Genomic DNA, 25,696 nt, shown 5'->3' with positions numbered 1-25,696 from the left:
GTGGGAAAGTGATGAAGTGTTGCACGTGTCTGTGCTGCAGACAAGCGAGTGATACTTCCCTCTGCCAGTGCATTTTGACAGGTTACCTGTAACAACATGGCAGGATACCACAGATTACCTTATTTTGCACCTGTCTAATGTCATGTTTGATCTGAAACACTAAAAAATGTCATCTTTAAAATGTAGTAGCCCAAACGTAACATTTAATTTTTGGTTTTCTGCTCTATATTAGGTCAGAGTCCTCTGGTACAAATCAATAGTTATGAGGAGAAATCCTTGTAAGCTAAGTATGTGCCAGGGCTTGCAAGCCTCTAATTTCCTTTAGTTCTGATGGTCATCTTACCCCTGGAAATACATGCTGTAAAACAAAGCTCCCAAGGGAGACATTGAACTAGCTGAGCACTAGAACTAGTGACATTTATTTGACTAAACCCTTTTTCTAGAGGAATATGAATTCCCCTAGATTTTTTTTTTTCTAGAGAAATAGAAAATCAACAGAATTGAAGCCTTTGGCATGATTATGTTGATTTCAGTGGCAACTCACTTTGCTCTTACATTTTAGGGAATGGATCACTGAACCTTTGGCCTCACACCTCTTTCTTTTTCACTAATAATTATGTTTTATGGTATGTTAGTTTGAGGAATGAAATCAACTCTGTAAAACGTTAATTTTGTTATTGAGAAATGTGAGGAACTGAAAAATTATTCTAGTCATGCCAGTTTGACATGGCAGTTGAGGTCTAAATCTCAAGTCCTTTGGGCAGTGCAGCCAGCAGCAGGCAGCTCCCATTGAGCACAACTGCTAAGGGCTCAGTCTCAGAGCTTTGTAGCATCAGGAATTTTGATGCTTTATCAATGATGCATTCCTCAGAAAAACAATGGCTGATTAAAAAAATATTTGGATAGTTTTTAGTGGGGCCTTAGCTTGAAAAATCTACATTTGACCTCAGTGAGAAGTTCTGGTTAGCAATACTGTAGATGCTGGGGACAGCAGGAAGCAGAGAAATTAATTACTGGCTGGAATGCTCAGTCTGTGCTCAGAGGGCATGCAAAGAACTTGGATCCTAATAGAATCTCCTCTTCCAAAATTAAATCTGCTGCACAAGTGATTCTGAATTACACAGTTTGTTTCTGAATTACATACAGGAACATTCCTATTATTTACCTAAAGGAAGGCATGAGTATTAATTTCTATGGCTCAACATTCAAAAAAGCCCAGTCTTTGCTATTCTAAAAGTCAGCTGTGTCTTTCTGGCCAGCATGCCTGAAGTTGGGATGACAAGGGAAGAAGGCAGGGAGGCAGCACACTTTGATCTTGTTGTCATTCTTTTTTTTTTCCTAAATGCATAGCCTGTTTTCCTTTCAGCTGCAGAAAAGATGCTCGTGCTACTCTTTGTCATAAAGCTTTTATTTTATTCCTTATATGTTGATTTCTTTTAAAATAAAGACAATTCTGCTTTACTGAGACTTGCTGGTTTTGATTAGGAGGAAAATGTAGCCAGACTGAAGAGGAGGGTAGGAAAGGTATAAAGATCTAGTTTCCTTCAGACCCTACCTATGTATTTAATACTGTCTTCCAAATACTTAAAACATGAAATTCCATATTATGTTATTTTTTCAGACTGGTACTTTGCTAAGCATTTAAAATTAATTTTTAATTTGGTCTCAGTGGGACTCAGTGGGAGTAAAGGGATGTCAAGGGGGCCTAAAATTAAAGAATACCAATACCTTCTGGTACCTGTGCCAGAAAGAAAGAGCACTGGGGAATTTTGTTCTGGATTTTGAGGGAGAATTAAAATAAATATAAACAAAATTAAAAATAAACAAATTAAGAAAATGGGCAGAAATTAAGCATTGTGATTCTTCAAAGGTCCATACTTCTACTTTAGACTTGGCTTTGGTATCAGAGACTCATGAAGGACAAGACCCACTTTAGATTTGCACTTTTCAGGTGCCTAATGTTGTAAAGTTTATTAGTTTTGTCTCAAGGTATTGTGGTTATAAAGTTTTCACAAGTAGTTTTTATTGCCTTTGCAGAGACTGATTAAGTATGATCAATTTTTAAGCTGACTGTGTTTACCTTGATATGCCTCTAGGCAAAATCAGTTTAAAAACACCACCACACATTGGCATAGCAGTTATAAAAATAGCATTTGTTTCAACTACTACAAGTGTTTTGTTACATATTTGTGGAAGGGTAAATTTGTGTGAAAAGTTGGGGGGGGGAAATTTCTTACTGCTAAGGGAACATGACATTTGCAATCTGGCAGTGCTATTTTAAGCATAATAAACATAAGAATATAACAGTATAAGATCTTCCATAACAATGGAAGAGAAAATGAGTGAGCTGACTTAGGTCCTTCCTCATAAAAAAACCATAATCTTAATCATAGTTTATGTACATTTGCAACTGAAAAGTGTCTCCAGTCCTTCCCTGGTACCTTGGGTTCTTATTGCTGGAGCAAGGGTCACTGCATCTCTCACTCTGTACATATCTATCCAGTTTGAGATGTTTCTGCTTCCCCTGAATATGAAGGCAAAACTGCCCCACTTTGGCACACTGGGACAGGATTCTTTGTTCAGAGCATGTATCCCATACTAGTGTCAAATTATGAAAACATCCCCATCATCCCTTGGCATAGCCAAAATCTGAACGTGCAGCTGGGGGGATGCAGCAAAGGCAAAAAAAGAGGCTGACCTGCTGTGAAGGTCATTCTGCTGCCACAGGCCCATGTTGCTGTCTCCTAAGTTCCCTGTTCCTCTTGCCCCTAAGTTAGCACTTGTCTGCTCCACCATGAAGCACACCAGAGAATTAAATGGGCCAGGAACTACAGACATTTTTGAGAGGATTAGTTTACACCTGGATTTTATCCAAGGCCTGAGTAAGGTAGAATTGCTACTGCAGAAGAGAGTGAGAAGCTTGGGAGCTGGATGGGAGAGGGACAGGTCCATGGTAGCTCCCATGCATACTCTCCACAGTTACTGCACAACCTCACTGTTGGAAACTTGGCATCTTTTCTTGAAGCCTTCTCTTGAATGGGTACAATATCCACCACAAGCAGGGATAAATTTTAGACAACTAAAGTCTGAATGACAGCTTATTCAGGCCAATCAGACGTGACAGGCACCAGTCCAGCTGAGCCTACTGTAGGAATATAGGATCTAGCATATAAAGGAACGTGAGCATGGAGGCTAGAGGATGAACATTGTCTCTTAAAATGTGCCCTAAGACATTTATTGTGTAAGTGTCTCATAAGAGATACAGGAAATGTTTAGTTGTACATCCCATAAGTTTGGTTTTTCATTAATAGATAATTTGGGAGGTTCACTGGGTTGTGGGCTTTCCTAGAGTGATTTGGCATGTCTCCACTAAAGTCTGGAAGCAGCCTCAGCATTGTGAGCAGAACATCTGGACTACAGGCTTTGAAGGTTGTTTTGAACAGCTTTGCCACACAGTAAGCCCCTACAATACGCACCTCTTTCCATGTCGTTCTTAATTTGCTCTTCCAAATCTTCTGGAGACACACAGAACTCCTGCTGTTCCCCCTCGGGTGCCTTCGGTTTGCACTTTCCACAGCAGCAGTTGAAGCAGCAGCAGAGGCAGCAGCAGAGGTAGCAGCCAGTCAGCAAACCACAGACTGCAAACAGGCCCTGGGTTGAACACAGCAGGATGAAAGTCCTGTTAGCGGTGACCTTCCCCAAACTTGTGGCTGTCTCTTACAGATGAAGGCAGAACTCTGGTTCCTAAGTGCTCGGCACTCAGAGGAGTCCACCTGCTGTCCCACTGCCTGAACAAGGGCCAGGTCTTCCAAAACCCTTCTCACCCACAACCTCCTATTTGTCACTAAGGACCAAATCCACAAAGACACCAACCAACAGGCCCCCACATGCTCAAGGTTTCAAAGTCTGCTGTTCTGCTGATGGTCCTCAGAAAAACCCCTCCAGGCAGTATGCAAAACCCTACCCACCTTAACATGACTCATTTCCATCTTTAAAATGACTCATTTGCCCAAGATCATTTTTGCAAACACTTATTTACTGGCAAGCTCTTGTCAATAACAAAGCTGAGAGAAAAAGAAGCAAAGACCCAGATGCATCCCACATAATTTTGGGCACTGAGATAAGGCATCCAGTTTAGGATGTAGCTGCTATGGACTCCCCACACAGTCAAAGAAAAGTTAAAAGCCCTTCCAGGGGAAGTTTCAGTCATAAGAGTATTTGAATTGCCCATTGTAGGTGTCTCTCTCTCTCCCCCCATTAGCTTGTGCAGGACCACACAGGTGACATCTCCTAAATTATAGTCCTCAGACTATGGTTCCTTTACCTGGGGACTCAGGTAGCAGGAAGTTCTCGCCTTTGATCACTCTTGTCCCCATGGCACAAAGCATAGAGGATTCAGGAGAGCCAACACAATTGCCTGGGGCCAAGACCAGAGATCTTGGAAAGAGTCAAGAGCCAGAAAATTTAAATTTACAGAGCTTTCTTCCTTCAGAGAGGTCAGTTATTGGGTTCACAGCACAGCTCCCAGATGTTCAAGTGTGTGCTGCATCACAGCAATGGCACATGTAGGAGGGGAGCCTTTAGGCTGGCATTGCCAGTCTGTGCTCCACGGGGACATGACAGCAGCCTGACTCCTGACCCCAGGTAGATCCAGGACTACATGGAGATATTTGTGACACAGAAGACATCTCCATGGACATCTCTTCATGGACATAATGGTATAAGAGCAAAGGAAAACCAGTGACGTTCCTGGAAAGCAAATCAGAGCTGATATGTGGAAATAGATGGAAAGAGAGTAGATTTAGATTAGGTATTTGGGAGGGAATCTTCATTGTGAGGGTGGTGAGGCAGTGGAACAGGTTGTCCTGAGGAGTTATGAGTGCCCCATTGCTGGAGGTGTTGAAGAGCAGGTTGAATCAATCTCTGAGCAGCCTGGTCTAGTGGGAGGTCTCTCTGCACATGGCAGGGGGCTTGGAACTGGATGATCTTTAAGGTCCCTTGCAAACCAAACCATTCTATGATTCTCTGAATGTGGGGGTAAAAGCAGCACAGCTTTGTGGCTACCAGCTATATATGGGTTGGAGGTACAGCCTGGCTTTAGCATGACAGTTGTTCAGTCTGCCAAGTATTTGTTGTGTTCCTAAGACAATATGCTGCTTGAAGAAGAAAGTAAGCACAAATGTCAGGATATTGTCAAACTCAGACAATGGAGCTATGCAAATAATATTATGTATGCATGTCTGAGCTAACGATAGTGGGGGCTGGCTGGGGCATCTTTGAAGGTAATAAGACTATTTATATGCCTAATATTAATATAAGCATGTGTCTAGAGTGAGCAAGGAGCTTTTAAATGAAAAGAAGGACTCAGACTTTCTGTCATAAAATGCTTTCCTTCTAATGGACACCTGAAACAGTGCCATAATTCCCAAAATAAGTTATCTGACTGTTTATCATTTATGCCATTATGGAGAATAAATCACCACAATGTATAGAATGAAAAAATAAAACAGAATGAAAGTGTGTATAGGGAAAAACACATTGAGTTTATTCACGATACCTTTAATGTTTCAACATTTCTTGTACTTATATTATCATAGTTGTTAAATCAAAAATCAGTTTATTTATTTAATCAATGAACTGTCTTCATGGTAGAAGGTGAATTGGTTTTTGCTAAAACAGCTAAACAACCTCTATGCCTGCCAGTGGAAAAGCAATTTGAGTTCCCATTACCCATGTCTGTATGTTCCCAGTTTAATATGCCTGCTAAAAACTCTAGCACTCTCAAAAAGAACAGTAATTTTCATTTTTCATTTCTCCTTTAATTTGAGTTTCTTTACTGCTAATGATAAAACTCCTTGCAACTGTCAGATTTTCCCAGTATGGGTATGCTGGGAAGAGGAATGAGTGCAGTGAGGAAGGTAACAAGCCAAGGCTGTGGTCCCTACTGTCTTCCACTAGAATGGAGGAAATCAGGAGTACAGAGGTCATCTGCAGATGATGCTTCAGACTCAACTAGTATTATGATGACCAATATAAAAATTTCAAATTGATCCAGCATTTGTGCATGAGTTAAAACAAATGAGAAATAGTGAGAGCTCAACTTGCAAAAAAAAAAAAAAAAACCCACAACCAAACTAACTAACAAAACCACTTGGTGGCCCCTTTATGCTTTGGGGGTGGCAGGATTTTGGGTTGGGTGGTAATTCAACCACCTGTGGTAATCCTCAAATGACTATATATACCCATTTTAAAATTTTTTTGTAAAAAATTCTTGAAAACCAGGAAACAGTAATTACTTTGCTCTTCAGCATGTCTTGTCTCACCTCTGGGATACAGCTTGCTTGAACAAACCTCACATTTCTCCTTTAGTTGTTGGAGACTTATGAGCTTCTCTCTACTCCCCACTGCTCTCTTTATGAGTCAAAGCCACAGTGGTTATTTCTGTACCTGATTTTATGACCCCAGAGGATTTTATACTCCATAAAATCTCCATTAAAGATCACCAAATAAAAGAAAAATAGAAGTTAAAAAAAAAAAAGAAACGGTGAAGAAAATCTTTTTTGCCAAAAACTGTTAAAGGAGTCCACGCTGTTGCCCTGTCAGTGCTGAGGCCACCTAACTGTGACAAAGAGGCAGAAGGAGAGGGTGGGCAGCAAAGACAAGGGGGAATGATCCATCAGGAGATGACAGCAGCTATGGTGGAGGGTCCAGCCTGCAGCAGGAGGCAGCTACAGCAGCTGCAAGCAGGCAGCATCCAACCAGCCCCTGAGGGGCAGCACCTTTGCAAGTTTGATTTAAACACCCGTACTTTATTAATTGGTTTCATGCACTGTTTCTGCATTTGAGCAGCTTCTGCCTCATCCTGATTCAGAAGTCAAATTATGGCTTCTAAGACCCCCAAAGTGCCCAAGTGACTTCCCAGCTTAAAAGGGAAATGTGGGGCAATGCAGCACTGGCCTGTTCCTCGCTGAACAGAGAATTCTGGGTTCCACAGTTCTCAGATAAAAACTGTCATCACATTGCTTCAAGCAGTACAGATCATCTTCCTGTGTATTCTGTCACAGCCCAGCAGAGTGCTTTCCTGGGCTGCTGTGGCTGGAGATGGGTGGGATGGAAACTGCGTGGATTTTCCACATTTGCAATTCTGTGTGTTGCATGTCTGTAACATTTCAGTATTTGCAGAAACACTTGAATTTGATATATGCAAACATCAGAGGACACCAATGTGATAAGGGAACAAATGAACCCAACTCCTTCATGACTAGAACAGCCCCTTTTGTGTTTTTTCTTGAGCAATATGCAGGGTTTTGTTGTATCATTCTCTTCCTGTCCTACTCTCTTCCTCCATTCCACTCCTCTAACCTTTTCTTTGAGTTCCTTTCTCTCACTCCATCACCAAGGCACATATATCATGCCATAATCATAGTGTTATGTATTATTATTGCTTACTTGCATTGTATGATATATATATAGCAAAAAAGACAGCTAAATTTGTACCTTAATAATTAATTAATTGGTTGTCACATAAATGGGACTTCTTGTGTTTGAATAATGAGTCATTTTTATTTAGTCATTACAGAAAAGAAAGTCAAAATTAACCTGGAGCACTAGTTTCAAATCTAATTAATGTCTGAAAGTGTTACAAAACATGTACTATAATTATATACCAGGTTAAAAAAAAGAGAAAACTTTCTATATTAGTGCTAGTCTGAGTTTACGTTACATTCTGCCACCATCAATTTTCCAGATAATTTTGTTTTATTAAGTTTTTAGTTTAGAGTCAGATCATATCCTTTTTTTAGGATCCTTTTAGCCTGTAGAGAGATCATGTTTTTCAGGGGGTTCCTTGTGTATGTAATTGTCAGTGTGCATTGTAGCATTTGATTTCCAAAAGAGAATAACAGCTTACCTTTGCCCACCAGCTGGAGAGCATGAAGTAGGTGTTAACATTTTCCTCACCAAACTGTTCTGCCACATAGAGCCCTAATGATCCATACTTGTCATATATGTTTCGCTTGGACACATCAGTCAGGGTTGCATGAGCATTGTTGATCTCTTTAAATTTTTCTGCAGCCTCTGGATTGTCTGGATTCTTGTCAGGATGATATTTCAGAGCCAATTTTCTTAAATATGAGACACAAACAAAAAAAAAACAGAAGGAAAATAAGTCATCTGCATATGTGCATGTATACAGACACAAAACATTGCAAAAAATATTTTCACAGAGTGATAATAATTCTGAACTGTGTGTTCAGCCTTCTTTTTTCCAGCTCTGATGTACTCAGTGGAAGAAAAGTGACACAAAGGAACCAAACATGAAAGTTTTGATGAAAGAGGTGTGCCTATTGCACTGAGAATGAACTTTGTGTATTGATACCTAGTCAGCTACTGTGTTAAAGTAGACAGTGATATATGATGAGAGCACAGATTGCAACATGATAATAAATCCCAGGCATTTGTTGCATTATGATTGCCAACTCATTTGCATCATTTAGCAGGTTTTAGCAAAGATAAAGATTTTTTAAAGGTTGTTTAAAAACATGATGATCACACTGCTTATCCAGGCAACATTATTTTCTTATATGGCAAAGGAAATTCTGTGTTCAATTGCCTATCAATAGTAGCTACATTAAAATGTTGTAAACAGTGTCTGTGTTTGCAGAAGCCCAGACAGTGATGATGGAGAGCACAGTTAGCAATTACAATAGAAAGGAAGCATCTTTTTGAAGGACAAGGTGGCACAGCATAATGAGTTAATCCCAGTTTCAAGAGCCTGTCTTTTGGCCTAGTTCCCCACTGCTGCACTTCTGAGACAATCCTTAAAGGAGTAAAAGGGGGTTGTCATAGGATTATCATAGGAACCATCACAGAATGGTTATTTTCACAGGATCATGGAGTGGTTAGGATTGGAAGAAACCTTAAAGATCATCTAGGTCTGGCCCCCCACCATGGGCATGGACAGCTTCCACTAGACCAGGCTGTTCAAAGCCCCATCCAGCTTGGCCTTGAAGACTTCCAGGGATGGAGCATCCACAGCTTTCCTGAGCAAGCTGTTTCAGTGCCTCATGACCCTCACAGTAAAGAATTTCTTCCTAACATCTAATGTAAACACACTCCTTTTTAGTTTAAAGCCATTGCCCCTTGTCCTATCACTTCATGCTGTGGTAAAAAGTTCCTCTCCAGCTGTCTTGCAGGACCACTTCAGGTACTGGAAGGTGCTCTAAGGTCTTCCTTGAGCCTTCTCTTGTCCAGGCCAAACACCAATTCTCTCAGCCTGTCTCCATGTCTCTGGGTTTCCTTGTGTCCGTTCTCTGGACTTGCTGCAGCAGGTCCATATCCTTCTTATTTTGGGATGCCCAGAACTAAAGGCAGTAATCCCTGTGTGGTGTGAGAGTGGAGTAGTGCCAACTAGTTTGGGCTGCTGATGCCATTGGAAGCCTTTACTAGGTCAGGGTTTGTCACTGCCTTTTGCCCCTGACTGTACTCAGCACTGTGGCATTTGAGGAGAGGTACAGCTTGAAAAGTGCAGTGCTTGGCTCCCAGCACTGGGGAAGCATGGCACCGAGAAGAAGGAGTTTGCTTCCAACCATCGTGAAGCACTGGTGGTGTGAACTCACACACACTTGCACAACGAGCATAGACAGAAGTAGATATTTTCAAAAATCACCACTGCCAGTAAAGAGCTAGCAGTCTCCAGGACGTTTATTTAATGACTAGTGCTGACCTCTAGTGGCATCAAAAGTGACTTAGCTGTGTTTTAAGCTGATTCAATCACAGCCAAGCTACGTTTCTATTTGTAAATATTCGCTCCAAATATTTTGAGAGCTAGCCATAACTGCTATGACCAAAAATACTATTTGTGGTGTGAAGGCAGTGTGCCTACACTTCCTCGAACAAATTTAACCTCAGAGTAGAGTCCTACTTGATTTCCTTCTGAAGTCCCAGTATAGGTTACTCCTCCAGTAAAAAGTAACTGCTTTGTTCCTGAAGAGCTCCTGCCTGGAAGACATTCTGCCAATATCAAGACTGATATCAGCCTGGGAACAGCTTCTGCCAACGATCTCTTCAATTCTCTTGCACTCTAGTCACAGAATCATAGGTCATAAATAACTCCTTAAACATGTGTCTAATAGTATGAATAGGTTTGTGTTTGGTCATATTTAATACACTGTGCATATTTCACCTTAAACACAAAGTTTTGGTCATGTTTAACATGTGCCCTAAACACAATAAAAAATTAAATATAAGAACTGAAAAAACAAGCTAAGTCTTGCGTGACTAATGATATTATGTGTCATCCAAGTATTTAAGTAAATTATGCAATCTATCCCTTTTCTTACCTGAAAACAGGCCCCAACAATTAGAAAAAAAAAAAGAAAAAAAGGAAAAAAGAGAGGACTATTACTTTCAAAAACCCATGTATGTTTGCAGGGATTGGACAATCAATTTCCAGCCCTTCTTTCTTTTCCCAGAGACCCAAAGACATCTTCTGGCTGACCTACATCCCAAACAATCTTATAAAAAATAGGAATTTGAGCAGAATGTGACTTTAAAAAGATGAAACACATTAGTTGCACTCTCACTTTACCTAGTATTGTTTTAGACTACTACCAGGACTACTTTCAGCAATTAACAAAAGATAATCTATGTTCTTAGTTTGATTTTGGGACACATGTTCTCACTAAAAAGAGTACATTGCCAAAACAACTCTCTGCACACTGAGATGATGTATACTAACTGAAGATGATTTAGCAATGGGAAAAAGATTTAGATATTAGCAGTGCAATTCATATGAGTGAGACAAAGGACTCTGTTAGGTCCAACCCAAGAAACAATAAAAGTAAGGACAAAAACCGTGTGAGATAACACAAAGTACTAGGTATATGGTACTGTGAGTACCTGTGGGTCCCTGGAAAAGTGACATTCCCAGTTAGGTAATAAATAGGATTCATTATGACAAAAAAGAAGAAGACAAAAAAGTAGAGAGTGAAATGAACAAAGGAGTTTGAAGTCTACTTCCTATACCAAAACCATGGGTTTATGTCCATTCATATTTTTCTCATGGTGAATGACTTTCTCCTTCACCACCTTAGGATCACTGCCCACTGCAGCCCTCCACAGCAGCAAGCAAGTTTGGGAGAGAAAAGTGACAGCAAACAGAGAAACAGCTATCCCTCAAGATGGATAAGTGTGTCAAGATGGATAAAGGCTCTTATGAAAATTAAGTAAGTGAAATAAACTCAAGACCTCTGTCAGTGGTGGCTTAGGTTGAAAAGCAAGATCAGGCCATGCTCAGACACAGGGGTGGGTCAGATGAGGGGGCTTCTGAATGAAGATAGCAATATTTTGAAGACAGGAAAGAATGCTCTATAGGGTCAGATACAACAACACTATGAAGTATCAGAGGACATGAGGAGGATATGCCCATGCTTCCTTCAATAGCTCAGCTGGTAGAGTGGAGGACTGTAGGCTCCCTGGCATGGCCATCCTTAGGTCACTGGATCAGCTCTGGCTCAAAGGAGTCACCTTTTGCCTCTCACACACATCTGGAAATGACACTGCTGCCTTTTTCTGATCCTGCCCAGGAGGCTTCCCTTCAAAGGTCTGTCCAGCCATGAGCTCCTGTCTGAGGCTGGGAAAATGACCAGCCAAGGCATTTCCTGGTGAACCCTTGGGCAGGGGATGGTGCTTCTGACTATGGGGCTTGTCTGCACTCACCTCCAGCAGGAAAGTGAGTGGGTGGGTTGGTGGTGTGCGAGTGATATGAATGGGGGGTGCAGGCTTTGGGTGCAGGGCTGAGTGCCTGGGAGGGGAGAGGACCTCAGTCAGAGGCTGCAGCCTGGGGAATTAGCTCAAGTGGTAGAGCGCTCGCTTAGCATGTGAGAGGTAGTGGGATCGATGCCCGCATTCTCCAATGCTTTTCATTCCCCTTGCTTGGATACACGGCCCTTTGCCAGGGATCCATCTATTCTCTGGGGTCTGTGGGAAGATTCAAGGTGTGCCCTGGATTTACAGAGCAAGATGACATCCAGGGTTGTATCAAGACTGCCAGGGGCAGTTTGGCAAAGGAATTGATGTTCTCCCTCTCTGCTTGACAGCTCTCAAGTGTCAAGGGAAGTAGAGAAAAGGACATCAATGGAACAGAGCAACCTCAGTGGAGGGCCACCAAGGAACTCAAGGAATTCTCTTTAAAGACAGACTGAGGAGAGTAGGTGCTTTCAGTTTCCAGAAAGAGACGTTCAGAGGACTTACACATGATGTTCCAACACTCTGTTAGAAAACAGAGGGATGGCTGTCATTTTGTTGTATCTTATGCTTGAGCAGAGGGCTGAAGATAGCAGAGTGAAAGGGAATCAAGGGAAAATGCAGCAGGATATAGGTAAGCTCTATATCCTGGCTGTGAGGATGTGAGGAAGTTCATCTGTAGAAGATGATGTTGAAAGAGGTTATGGAGCACATGAGCAAGGTTCTGTGATTTCTCAGCTGAGGCTGTTTGAAGGAAGATGTGTAATAGAGGCAAGATGGCACACTGTGGCTTGGCAAAAGTGCTGGGTGAGTGTGTCCTGGGTGAGGTCTGGGGCAAGTACCTGCAATTCCTTCGATAGCTCAGCTGGTAGAGCGGAGGACTGTAGGCTCCCTGGCATGGCCATCCTTAGGTCGCTGGTTCAACTCCAGCTCGAAGGAGTCACCTTTTGCCTCTCACGCACATCCCACACTGCCACTGTCTTTTGGTCCTGCCCAAGGGGCTCCCCTTCGAAGGTCTGTCCAGCCTTGAGCTCTAGTCCTTGAGTCAAGGACAAGAGAATTTGACAAGTTGAGTAGCCAAGGCATTTTTGGTCAGGAAATTGATTTTGAGCACTGGAAGTTGTCTGGAATCACAACCATGATCAGGTGGGTTGTTGATGGTGTAAGAGTGATATGAATGGGAGGCTCCGGCTTTGGGTGCAGGGCACCCTGGGTCAGGGCTGGGTGCCTGGGAGGGGAGAGGACCTCAGTCAGAGGCTGCAGCCTGGGGAATTAGCTCAAGTGGTAGAGCGCTCGCTTAGCATGTGAGAGGTAGCGGGATCGATGCCCGCATTCTCCAGTGCTTTTCATTCCTCCTTGCCTGGATACAGGGCCTTGTCTGGGGTCCCTCTGCCTGCTGGTGTTATTAGGAGTTCTTTGTAGCTGGCTGCACAGATAACTACAGGAACAGGAGCAAGGGCTGTAGACTGGGGTATCTGAATCGTTCTGTTTACTTGGGATTAGATCAGTAGCCTTGCCCACCTTTATGCCTACCTACTCAAGTGGAGTCCTGTGTTATTGAGAGGAGCAAAACATCAAACTAATTTTTAAGTATGGTAAAAAGAATGTCTGGGAACCACTAAGCAGTGAGAGCCACCCTGCTAAGATCACAGAACAGATCCTCCTGGAATATACATCTAGACATGTGAAGACAGGGAGGTGTTTAGAGACAGCTGACATGGCTTCACTGAATACAAATCATGACTGACTAATCTAGTGACCTCCTACAATAGACTGATTGCCTCAGTGGACAAGAAATGAGCTGTGGATGTCATCTACCTGGACTTTGCTAAAGCCTTTGATGTCATCCCACACAACATCCTTGTCACTAAATAGGGGACATGGGGTTTGGGAGGATGGACTGTTCAATGAATAAGGAACGAGTTGGATGGCCACATCCAAAGAACTGTAGTCAACAGCTCAATATCCAAGTGGAAACAAGTACCAAGTGGTGTCCCTCAGGGTCTGTATTGGGACCAATACTATTTAATATCTTCATTAATGATGCCATTGTGAGTGGCATTGAGTGCAGCCTCAGCAACTTTACAGATAAAAAAGGGAGCAGTGCAATTTATATGCTTAAGGGAAGATATTCCATCCAGAGGGACCTCAAGAAGCTCAAGCAGTGTGTCCATGTGAACTTCATTAGGTTAAATAAGCCTTCAAGCTCTTGCACCCGGGTCAGGGCAATCACCAGTATCTGTACATGCTGAGAGAGGAATGGATTTAAAGCAACTGTGTGGAGAAGGACTTGGGGGTGCTGGTGGATGAAAAACTTGACATAAGCTGGCAATGTACCTTTGTAGCCCAGAAAATCAGTCATATGCTGGGCTACATCAAAAGTAGCATGGCCAGCAGTTGTTCTGCCCCTTTATCACCCTCTTGTGAGCCCACACCTAGAGTGCTGTGTCCAGCCATGGGTTCCCTAGCATAAGGAAGACATGCTTAGAGCTGGTCCAGAATAGGGACACAGGACTGACTGGGGATGAAATACCTTTCCTGTTAAGACAGGCTGAGAGAGTTGGGACTGTTCAGCCTGGAGAAGAGAAGGCTCCAGAGAGACCTAATAGCAACCTTTCAATTGATAAAGAAGGCTTATAAGAAAGACAAAGACACTTTTTAGCAGACCTTATGGTGAGAGAACAAGCAGAAACGGTTTTAAACAAAACAAGGTAGATTTAGATTATGTTAAAAGAAATTCTTTATGATGACAGTGGTGAGGCACTGGAAAAGGTTGCCCAGAGAACTTGAAAATACCCTATCACTGCAAAAGTTCATGTCTGGTTGGATGGGCCTTTAAGCTATCTAATCTAGTGGAAGAGGCTCTTGCCCACAGCAGGAAAGTTGGACAACATGAACTTAAAAGTTCTTTTCAACCCAAAATATTCCATTATAATACATGAAAGACAGATGGTCACAAACTGCAGGCTTTGGGTGAGCTAAGCAGAAGGTTTCAAATGCCTCTCAGGAGGTTATTGACTCAACCATTAGACCTTTTACTGTGGTGATGGGAAGAAGAGTAAGACAGTGGGCCACAACTGAAGCAGGAGAGATTCCATTTTTTCCCTCCTCAGGTCAGACAGGCAGGAGAAGAAGAGTGTCCTGGAGTGCTGTGCACTCCATGCTTGGAAGTTGATGTAACATAAATGGCTGAACCCTTGAGTCACCTGCAGTGATCCTTGAGCTTGGGCTGCTGTGGGAGATTTGAAAAGATGTGTCCTGAGCCCTCATTCAAACTGATTGCTTTGACTGCTCTGTCACAGAGGAAGAACTTATTTGGGTCCCTCCATTGCTGTGCTGGTGGAGTGAAGGGCTCTAGGCTCCCTTCCATGGATACACATCACATCTGTTGGGGTGCTGCAAGCCCTAATACATCTGAAATGACCTCATAACTTTGGATACGTCCAGCCACAAAGACTCTTGACACATACACTGATGTGCAGATGGAAGTTCTGCTTGACTTCAACCCTCTCTTGTCTGGACCTGCCTGGCATTCCCTGGACACATGATCATCATTCTGACCTCTGCACTGACTTCCTTGCTTGCAGTGCCTGGTGGTGACTTCTGCTCAGGCCTCTGATGTGGGATGAGCCACCATGGCTGGGTCTGCCCTGGTTTGGTGTTGTGGACATGAGATTTTCTGGGCAATGTGGGTCTAAGGTAAGTGTTTCTTTTTTCCTCCTGGACAGTGTCATGCAGATATATGTGGGGTGGTATGGAAGTGAATGGTTGTCTGAGTGTGTGCTGGGAGAGGCCCGGGGCATGTTCCCATGTTTCCTTCGATAGCTGAGCTGGTAGAGTGGAGGGCTGTAGGCTCCCTGGCATGGCCATCCTTAGGTTGCTGGTTCAACTCTGGCTCAAAGGAGTCACCTTTTGCCTCTCACACACATCCCACGCTGGCGCTGCTTCCCCCTGGGCACCCCCAGAATGAGCTGTCCAGCCATGAGCCATTGTCTGACTTTGGGAAGATGATGAGCCAAGGCATTTTTGGGTGAACGCTTGGTGTCAGACAGTGGTTCAGAGCCCTGGAGTTGTCTGCAGTCCCCCCTAACAAGAAAGTGAGTGGGTGGGTGGTAATGTGCAGTTGATTAGGGGGGCTCAGGCTTTGGGTGTAGGGCATGCTGGGTCAGGGCTGGTTCAGGCCTGGGAGGGGAGAGGACCTCAGTCAGAGGCTGCAGCCTGGGGAATTAGCTCAAGTGGTAGAGCGCTCGCTTAGCATGTGAGAGGTAGTGGGATCGATGCCCGCATTCTCCAATGCTTTTCATTCCCCTTGCTTGGATACACGACCCTTTGCCAGGGATCCATCTATTCTCTGGGGGCTGTGGGAGGATTCAAGGTGTGCCCTGGATTTACAGAGCAAGATGACATCCAGGGTTGTATCAAGACTACCAGGGGCAGTTTGGCAGAGGAATTGATGTTCTCCCTCTTTGCTTGACAGCTCTCAAGTGTCAAGGGAAGTAGAGAAAAGGACATCAATGGAACAGAGCAGCCTCAGTGGAGGACCACCAAGGAACTCAAGGAATTCTCTTTAAAGACAGACTGAGGAGAGTAGGTGCTTTCAGTTTCCAGAAAGAGACGTTCAGAGGACTTACACATGATGTTCCAACACTCTGTTAGAAAACAGAGGGATGGCTGTCATTTTGTTGTATCTTATGCTTGAGCAGAGGGCTGAAGATAGCAGAGTGAAAGGGAATGAAGGGAAAATGCAGCAGGATATAGATAAGCTCTGTGTGGCTGTGAGGAAGTTCATCTGTAGAAGATGATGTTGAAAGAGGTTATGGAGCACATGAGCAAGGTTCTGTGATGTCTCAGCTGAGGCTGTTTGAAGGAAGATGTGGTAATAGAGGCATGATGGTGCACTGTGGCTTGGCAAAAGTGCTGGGCGAGGCCCTGGGCATGTTCCCATGCTTCCTTCGATAGCTCAGCTGGTAGAGCGGAGGACTGTAGGCTCCCTGGCATGGCCATCCTTAGGTCGCTGGTTCAACTCCGGCTCGAAGGAATGACTTTTTGGTTCTGGCACACATCCCACACTGCCTCTTGGTCCTGCCCAAGGGGCTCCCCTTCAAAGATCTGTCTAGCCATGAGCTCTTGCCCAACCTTGAGAGACTGAACAGCCAAGGCATTTTTGGGTTAACCCTGGTCAGGAAATTGTAGTTTTGAGCACACGTGTTGTCTGGAATCACACCCAGCAGGAACATGATCAGTTGAGTTGTTGATGGTTTAAGAGTGATATGAATGGGAAGCGCAGGCTTTGGGTGCAGGGCACTCTGGGTCAGGGCTGGTTCAGGCCTGGGAGGGGAGAGGACCTCAGTCAGAGGCTGCAGCCTGGGGAATTAGCTCAAGTGGTAGAGCGCTCGCTTAGCATGTGAGAGGTAGCGGGATCGATGCCCGCATTCTCCAGTGCTTTTCATTCCTCTTGCTTGAACCTGTGCTGCAAAGAGGAGCACATTATCTAGGACTATGTCCATGGCAACATGGGCTGTGAATTGAAGGAACAGTTTCTCTCACTTTGTTCTGCGTATTTTGGAAAGGATCCAGAATATTGTGCCCATCCTTGGGCCTCCATGTATAAGACAGACATTGACCAAGTGCAAAGAGCCCAGAATAAAGCCACCAGGACTCTTGGCAGGTGCACTTGCCCTTTGAGGTGAGGCTGTTGAGTGCAGATCTTGAAGAAGAAAGGACTGTGTGGGAGATAAGCAAGCACTTATCAAAATGCCTTATCAGGAGGTTATTGATTCAACAGTTAGGCCTTTTACTGTGGTGATTAATAAAGGAAAGAAAAACAACAGGCCACAACTGAAGCAGCAGAGGCTCCAGTTTTTTCTCACCTATGAGACAATTAAAACCTAAAAAGAGTTAATGTCTCAAACACTTGGTAGCAGAGGAAAGGACAGTTTCCATACTGATGAGATAAAGTGCAGTTAGAAAACAGCATCTTTCAATGCAGAATAACACTTTCCTTGGATCAGCTTCCTTATCTTGGGTAACTATCTCCAAAACCAGGTATGAGACAGAACTGCTCTTGTCTCTCTGACATCTGTGAAGGGAATTGAAACCATGAAGCCCCCAATCCCCTTCTGAAAAGTTTGAGAATAACAAAATGCACATGCATGAGGGTTAGTCTATAAATAGCACAACTGAGATGGGTGGGGTGTGCAACCACCACCCAAAGGAACTGAACCAGAGGCACCACTGGGACCCTGGCTGGTGATCCAGATCTTTTCCTCTATGTCTATCTTCTTCTCTTTCTTTCTTCTTCTCTTCCTCTTCTTAAAAGTTTAAATTGCTGCTCCCATGCGCTGTTCTGAAAAGTTTAGATCATTGCTGCCATGGGCCATCCAACTTATAATAAGATTTAAACTTATTCAACTTACAATAAATTTAAACTGCTGCTGTGATAAATGAAATTTTTCTAATTGATTGTTTGGCATTGTTTTGCCTTAATTTAGCCCAAAGGTATCCTGTTACTTGCCTCCAGAACTGCCTTCTAGGGACCTGATGTTTTACAGCTATCCCAGAAAAAATGGTCCAAGACCACCCTCTCAGGACCTGACACCTTCTCAGGTCAGCATGGTGGGAGAAGAATGCTGCCCTGGAGTCTCCATGCTTGGAGGCTGGTGTGATCTGACTGGCTGAAATCTTGAGCAAAATGATGGGATCCCTCATTTAGGGCTGCTTGGAGATGCCCTGAGGACTCATTCAAACTGATTGCTTTGAAAACACAATCATGGAGCCAGAGCAGAGAGAGGACCCTGACAGTCTGTTGGTATCTGCTGGTGTAGTGGAGAGCTGCTGGTTCTCTCACATGGTGATCATTACATCTTGTGTGGGCAGTAAGTGCCTGAAAAGGCCTGAATGGCCCTCACCAGCCTCATGTGGGGTTTGCACCTCCAACCATCAGCACAGGAGTTCTCCTTATGTTCACATCTGGGCCTTCACTTTCTTTCTGTGTTAAAAATCAGGAGTCCTGGTCTCTAGCTCAGTAATGGCCACAGCCATAGCGCTATCAAGGCACAGTGACCTTGGATCCAAACCTGATATGCAGATGAATGCCCTGCATTGACCTAACCCCTGGCTTGTCAGTCTGGACCTGCCTGTCAGTCACTGGACATGATCATCACTCCGACCTCTGCAGTGACTTCCTTGGTTGCAGTTGTCCCTGCTTTGTCATGGTGATAGTGCCTTCTGTTCTGGATTATTGCTTCAAGTGAGCCACCATGGCTGTGTCTATCCTGGCCAGGGATTGTAGGCTTGAGAAGCAATGTGAAATAAGTCAAGTCTCTTATTTCCTGCAAAGGAGGGTCATGTAAATCCAAGGGAGTGGTGTGAGACTGGAATGATTGGATGACTGTAATATTTGAGGTATCTGAAATACATGCTTCTTTCAATAGCTCAGCTGGTATAGTAGAGGACTGTAGGCTCCCTGGCATGGCCATCCTTAGGTTGCTGGTTCAACTCTGGCTCAAAGGAGTGACCTCTTGGCTATGGCACACATCTGGAACTGGCACTGGCACTGCCTTTTGGTCCTGCCCAGGGGGTTCCCCAGAATGAGCTACTCAGTCATGAGCTTTTGCCTGAGATTGGGAAGATAAGTGGCCAAGGTATTTTTGGGTGAACCCTGGCCATGGGAAGTTGATTCTGCCACTGTGCTTGCCTGCAGTCACCTCCAGCAGGAAAGTGAGTGGGTGGGTTGGTGGTGTGAGGGTGGGGTTATTGGGAAGCCCAGGCTTTGGGTGCAGGGCGCCCTGGGTGCTTGGGAGGGGAGAGGACCTCAGTCAGAGGCTGCAGCCTGGGGAATTAGCTCAAGTGGTAGAGCGCTCGCTTAGCATGTGAGAGGTAGCGGGATCGATGCCTGCATTCTCCAGTGCTTTTCATTCCTCCTTGCCTGGATACAGGGCCCTTTGCCAGGACCTGTGGGTGATCATAGTATATCCAGAATGCAAAGAATAAGATGACATCCGTTTCTTCATGGGCAACTTAACCGAGGTTTCTCCCTCTTTGCTTGATAAACATCAAATGTCATCTAAAGTATTGTACCCCATTTTGAGATCTTCTAAGCAGAAAAACAGTCATAGAGAACTGTCTCTGGAGTGCCACCAAGAATCTCAAGGAATGGAGGGGTTTCTCTGTGTGGATGGGATGAGGAGAGTGGATATGTTTAGCCTAGAGAAAGAGAGGTTCAGAGGACTCACACATGACCTTTTGACTTAGAGGAGGTTTCAGAGTAGAATGGCTATATATGTGTCATCTGCTTGGGAAGAGGGCAAAAGGCAGCACATTGAAAGGGAGCAAGGGAAAATGCAGCAGGGCATGGGTGAGCTCTGTGTGGCCATGAGAAGAGTCCATCAACTCATGAAGAAAATGATGTCATGGTTTGCATGACTGACGGGCTAAAGTATTGAGCAAGGAGGTGTGATGTAGGAGGTGAGGCTGTTTGAAGGAAGATGTGGTAATAGAGGCATGATGGTGCACTGTGGCTTGGCAAGAGTGTTGGGTGAGTGTGTACAGGGTGATGTCCCCAGGATATGTTCCCATGCTTCCTTCGATAGCTCAGCTGGTAGAGCGGAGGACTGTAGGCTCCCTGGCATGGCCATCCTTAGGTCGCTGGTTCAACTCTGGCTCGAAGGAGTCACCTTTTGCTTCTCACACACATCCCACCACTGGCACTGCCACTGCCTTTTTCTGATCCTGCCCAGGGACCTCCCCAGAATGAGTGCCCAGCCATGAGCTCTTGCCTAAGCTGTGGGAGATAACCAGGCAAGGCATTTTTGGGTGAACCCTTAGGCAGGGGATGGTGGTTCTGACCATGGGTGCTGTCCACAGTCAGCTCTAGCTGGAATGTGAGTGGGTGGATTGATAGTGTGAGAGTGATATGAATAGGAGGCTCCGGCTTTGGGTGCAGGGCACCCTGGGTCAGGGCTGGGTGCCTGGGAGGGGAGAGGACCTCAGTCAGAGGCTGCAGCCTGGGGAATTAGCTCAAGTGGTAGAGCGCTCGCTTAGCATGTGAGAGGTAGCGGGATCGATGCCTGCATTCTCCAGTGCTTTTCATTCCTCCTTGCCTGGATACAGGGCCTTTTGGTGAGGGTCCCCCTATCTTCTGAAGGGAAAAGAAACCTGGGAAGTAAAGTAGAGGACATCATCCAGGACCTCTCCAAGAGCATGGCCTCTGGATTGAGGGAAGGAATTATCTGACTTTCCTCTTCATTGGATAGATGCAATTTAGAATTGTGTACCTGTTATATATAGGTTTATATTTTTTTTGCTATAATAGAACTAATTTTCTTCCTAATATCTGTGTTTTGGATTCAGAGTGTGAATAATGTTGGTTAGACACTGCTGTTATAGTTCTTTGTAACCAGAGTTTATGCAAAGCCGAGGACTTTTCAGCTTCTTGCACCACATCCCATTAGCGAGGAGACTGGGGGGCACAAGAAATTGGGAGGAGACACAGATGAGACAGGTGGCCTCAGCTGACCAAAGGAATGTTCCATACCACATGACATCAGGCTCAGTATATACTAGGGAGAAAGATGGCTGGGGCCCACTGCTTATAAACTGTCTATCTGGGCATTGTTCTGCAGGTGTTGAACAATTGTGTTGTATATCACTTATTTTGTGTAATCTAATTCTGTTGTTATTATTATTCATATTTCCCCCTTCCTTTTCTGTCCTTTTGAACTGTGTTTTTCTCAATCCACGAATTTTGCTTTTTTCTCCCAGTTCTCTCCAAAAACCCTCTTGGAGGTGGGGTGTGTGAGCAGTTGTGTAGGGTTTAACTGCCTGCTGGGTTAAACCACAACAGCCCTTTTTGGTGCCCAACATGGGGCTTGAAGGGTTGAGATGATGACAAATCTGACTAGAGTACAGTAAAACAAATTTCTTTTAAGCATTCATTATATTACTGTAATAATAACTAATCCTGATGTTTATTTACTTACTCTCAGAGTTGAGAGTAAATAAATTTCTGTTCTCAGGGTTGGGTTACATAACATCTTACTTGCTCTGAATGTTTCTTGTTGTGCTGTTTATCACCTCTTGGGGCTGGGCTAAGGTTATCATGTTGTTGAACTTTGTAACACTGGTTTATGATATCATAAAACTGATGGTCACAAGACTAATTTATTTGTAATCAAGTATTGTTATCTTCCCCATACTTCTAGAGCCATCTATTGGAAACTATTCCTAATTACATCCTTTTTCTTTCCTCCTAGAGGCAATCCGTGGGGCATACACTTCCCATATCTTCCCCTTCTCCTCCAGGGTAATTACAATAGCTCTTGAGAATTCTGAATGTAGTCAGGATGTTCAAAGCAGTATGTTCTTATTGCTATGTCTCCTGATTGTATTTCAGGCCTTGTTTAGAATTAAACAACTTTTTAAGGATACTACCCAGATAGCTGCCCTCAGCCTGAGCATATATAGTCGCAGGATGTATGGGATAGTCCAGGCAAGTATGTACGATAATGGGCATCTCAAATATTCTGAAATTTCACCCCCAAACAAGTTCAGAATCCTGAAAAACTAGTGAAATATTTGGAAGAAGTATGCTGCCAGCCTGGTAATTCCAGAGAGAAACAAATCACTGCAACATGTTGGGGCCTGGCCCATGCCTAGCAAGTCCTGTTCAATACTATTCAGTATCCTCAAGGGGATAAGGTCTTTGGATCTGATGACAAAATGTCAGGCTGCCCCAATCCCAGCGACTGCATCTGAACCAAAGGACCCACCTGTACCGATATCATCTTCACTGGAAGAAATACTGGAAGTAGAAGTCAGCTCCTTTAGTAAGGGATGAAGGAGCGTCTTCTAAGAGTCAGCAGTGGGAAGAAGACTGATCCAAAGCAGGGCCAGAGAAAAGAGGAGGAAGAGAGGTGGCTGCAGACTGAGGAGGAAGAAGAGGAAGAACTCATAAATGAGGTGTTACCCATCTCATCCCTATATTACATAGGTGGTCTTGGTCACACCAACCAAGACCCCCTGATTCCCATGTAGAAGCTGATTGGTCAGCTGGAAAGCCCTGGAGGTATCAGCAGGACTCGCTCACCCTGTAACAGTTTCACATGGCCACTGTGAAAATCTGATTGAGAGTGGAGACCAACAGTAGATTATAGTACCTTGAATGAAGCCATGCTGCTGCTAAGTGCTGCCATGCCAGACTGGCTAGAACTTCAATTTGAACTGGAGGCAGTTTGTATCAAAGGCAGCCAAGTGGCCTGCCACAATCAATATCACTAGCATGTTTTCCTCAATCCCTTTGGCAGCAGAGTCAGGTCACAATTTGCTTTCAGTTGGAGGGGCATCCAGTACACCTGCCCTAGAGGTGGCAATCCAGCCCTAACATTTTCCATGGACTTAACCAGACTGCACTAGAACAGGAATACCTGCAATACATTGATGATTTCATCATATGGGGAAACACAGCAGACAAAGTTTTTGAGAAGGGAAAGAAAATTGTCTAAATCTTCTGAAAGTCAGTTTTGCCATAGATCAAAGTAAGCTCAAGTGACTTACATGGGAGATCCAGTTATTAGCAATAAAGTAGCAAGATGGATGTCATTGTATCCCAATGAATGTGATCAACAAAATAACAGCTAGGTCTCTACCAATTAGCAAAAAGGAAATATAACCTGTATTAGGCATTTGAGGTTTTTGGAGAATATTTATTCCAAATTATAGTCTGATACAAAGCCCATTCTATTAACTAACCTGGAAGAAGAATTATTTCATTTGGGCCCTGAACAATTGCAAATCTTTGAACAAATTGAAAAGGAAATAGTACATACAGTAGCCCTCAGGCTGCTCTGGGCAAGATAAGGTGTTGAAAATGTGCTGCAGGTGGGGAGAATAGTCCTACTTGAAGGCATTGGCAAAAAGCATCCTGGGAAGGCTCAAGGTTGACTCTTAGGGTTTTGGCATTAGGGACACTGAAGATTCAAGGCTGGCTTTACTCCAACTGAGAAAGAAATATTGGCATCATATGAAGGAGTTTGAGGTGCTTCAGACCTCAATGATTAGTATTGAAGCACAGCTCCTCTTGGCACCCTGACTGCCAGTGCTCGGATATTCAGGCTATTCAAAGGGAGAGTCTGTTCTACACATCATGCCACTGATGCTCCGTGGAATAAGTGGGGCACTCCAAGGATACAGTGTGCTTGAATAGGAAATCCCAGTGGCCCAGGAATTTTGAAAGTGATCATTGACTGGCCAGTAGGCAACGATTTTGGAATATTGCCTGAAAAGGAGGTGATGTGTGCTGAGAAAGCCGCATTGTAAATGAAATAACCAGATGAAAAACAATATGCCCTGGTGAGTCCTGTTGTGTTTTGGGGAAATATCAAAGGTGGAAAGCTGCTGTGTGGAGTCCCATACACATCACAGACACTGCTAAATGACAAGGTAAATCTAGTCAGTTTTCAGAGGTCAAAGTTGCTGCTGAAAGCTATCCAGCTGGCTTTACACATTGCTGAAAGGGAAAATGGCCAGTACATTATCTCTATACAGACTCATAGATGGTGGCAAATGCTTTGGTTGGGGAGGGCATTGAAATTGAAGTAGGTCAACTGGCAGAGCATAGGTAAAGCCACCAGGACTGCTGGGTTATGGCAGGATATTTCTGCTTGGATAGAGAACTTTGTGGTTAAAGTATATCATGTAGTCATTTACTCAAGACTCAAGTCACTGACTAACATCAAAAATCCCAGCTGATGGGTCAGGATGCTAGGATTGAAGTGGATCAGGTGGATCTGGACTGGTAACGTAAGTGTGAACTATTTATAACTTAATGGGCCCATGGTATCTCAGGCCATTACAACAGATACATCACCTCCTGACTGAGGGGCGGACTTAACCACGAACTCGATCCATGATTATCCATGAATATGAAACATGGCCTGAAATAAAGCAAGCCAGACAGTGAAAGCCTCTCTCTAATGGAGGACAGTGGCTGAAATGTAAACATGGGGAGGTCTGGCAGATTGATGATATCACATTCCCAAAAATGTGCCAATGCAAGTGCCAGGTGCTTACACTCACAGAACTGTAGAATTGTTTAGGTTGCGAAAGACCTTGAAGATAATCAGATCCAAGCATTAATCCAGCACTGTTAAGTCCACCACCAAACCATGTCCCTAAATGCACATCTACACATCTTTTAAATCCCTCCAGAGATGGTGACTCAACCCCCTTCCTGAGAAGCCTGTTCCAGGCTTGACTACTCTTTGCTTAAAGAAATTTTTACTAATATCTGTGGTGGAACCTACAACCAGATGGCTGGAAACATATTCTGTGCATGATGCCACTGGCTGGAATACTATCCTGGGCCTTAAGAAATGAGGTAAAAATGAACCCCAGAAAGAACACCTGGGTCAGACAATGGTACTTATTTCAGAAGCAACCTCTTAGACATTTGGCTCAAACAGCACAGCATTGAATGGGTATATCACACCTCCTACCATGCACCAGCCTCCAGAAAATTGGACAGATGAATTGTTAAAGACTAAACTGAGAGCAATGGGTGCTGGGACATTTTAACATTGCAATATACATTTAGCAAAATCATGTGGTTAGCCAACACTAGAGCATCTTCTAATCAAACTGGCCCTGCCCAATAAAAACTTTGATGTACATTTACAAAAGGGGAAAGTCCCTGTAGTGCACATAGAAATTATGCTGTGAAAGTCAGGCTGAGTTATTCCTACTTCAGGCAAAGGCAAACCCATCCCTAATACTGCTTTTGATCAAGAACCTGGGTGCACTTGGTGAGTAATGCAGAAGGATGGAGAAGTATGATGTGTACCTCAAGGGGATTTGATTCTGTGTGAGAACAGGTAATTATTTGAATTGTATTGTATTAGTTGCTATATAATGATGTGTAACACCTTTGCTATGGTTGCTATATACCATATCAAAA

The 25,696-nt window shown here is 43.9% G+C and overlaps 1 protein-coding gene and 5 non-coding genes across 6 annotated transcripts in view; 5 read left to right on the top strand and 1 right to left on the bottom strand.

The window, feature by feature from the left end:
• DNAJC5B (DnaJ heat shock protein family (Hsp40) member C5 beta) overlaps positions 1-25,696 on the bottom strand; it is a 39,975-nt gene that overhangs the window by 2,446 nt on the left and 11,833 nt on the right. The window contains exons 3-4 of the mRNA XM_077191318.1: positions 7,910-8,123; positions 3,477-3,651 (exon numbers count right to left, since the gene is read on the bottom strand). Of these exons, the coding sequence (XP_077047433.1) occupies positions 3,477-3,651; positions 7,910-8,123 (389 nt within the window). The remainder of the gene's footprint in view (positions 1-3,476; positions 3,652-7,909; positions 8,124-25,696) is intronic.
• On the top strand, positions 12,596-12,684 carry TRNAY-GUA (transfer RNA tyrosine (anticodon GUA)). Its single transcript is given in 2 exon segments — positions 12,596-12,632; positions 12,649-12,684. It is a non-coding gene; the product is annotated as a tRNA-Tyr (tRNA).
• TRNAA-AGC (transfer RNA alanine (anticodon AGC)) lies at positions 13,012-13,084 on the top strand. Its single transcript has one exon. It is a non-coding gene; the product is annotated as a tRNA-Ala (tRNA).
• On the top strand, positions 16,695-16,783 carry TRNAY-GUA (transfer RNA tyrosine (anticodon GUA)). The gene is given in 2 exon segments: positions 16,695-16,731; positions 16,748-16,783. It is a non-coding gene; the product is annotated as a tRNA-Tyr (tRNA).
• On the top strand, positions 17,112-17,184 carry TRNAA-AGC (transfer RNA alanine (anticodon AGC)). The gene has a single exon. It is a non-coding gene; the product is annotated as a tRNA-Ala (tRNA).
• TRNAY-GUA (transfer RNA tyrosine (anticodon GUA)) lies at positions 20,327-20,415 on the top strand. Its single transcript is given in 2 exon segments — positions 20,327-20,363; positions 20,380-20,415. It is a non-coding gene; the product is annotated as a tRNA-Tyr (tRNA).

Source organism: Agelaius phoeniceus, chromosome 1 (assembly GCF_051311805.1).
Source record: "Agelaius phoeniceus isolate bAgePho1 chromosome 1, bAgePho1.hap1, whole genome shotgun sequence".
In the NCBI taxonomy this organism is placed as follows: domain Eukaryota; kingdom Metazoa; phylum Chordata; class Aves; order Passeriformes; family Icteridae; genus Agelaius; species Agelaius phoeniceus.
This window is presented reverse-complemented; position numbering and strand designations above follow the sequence as displayed.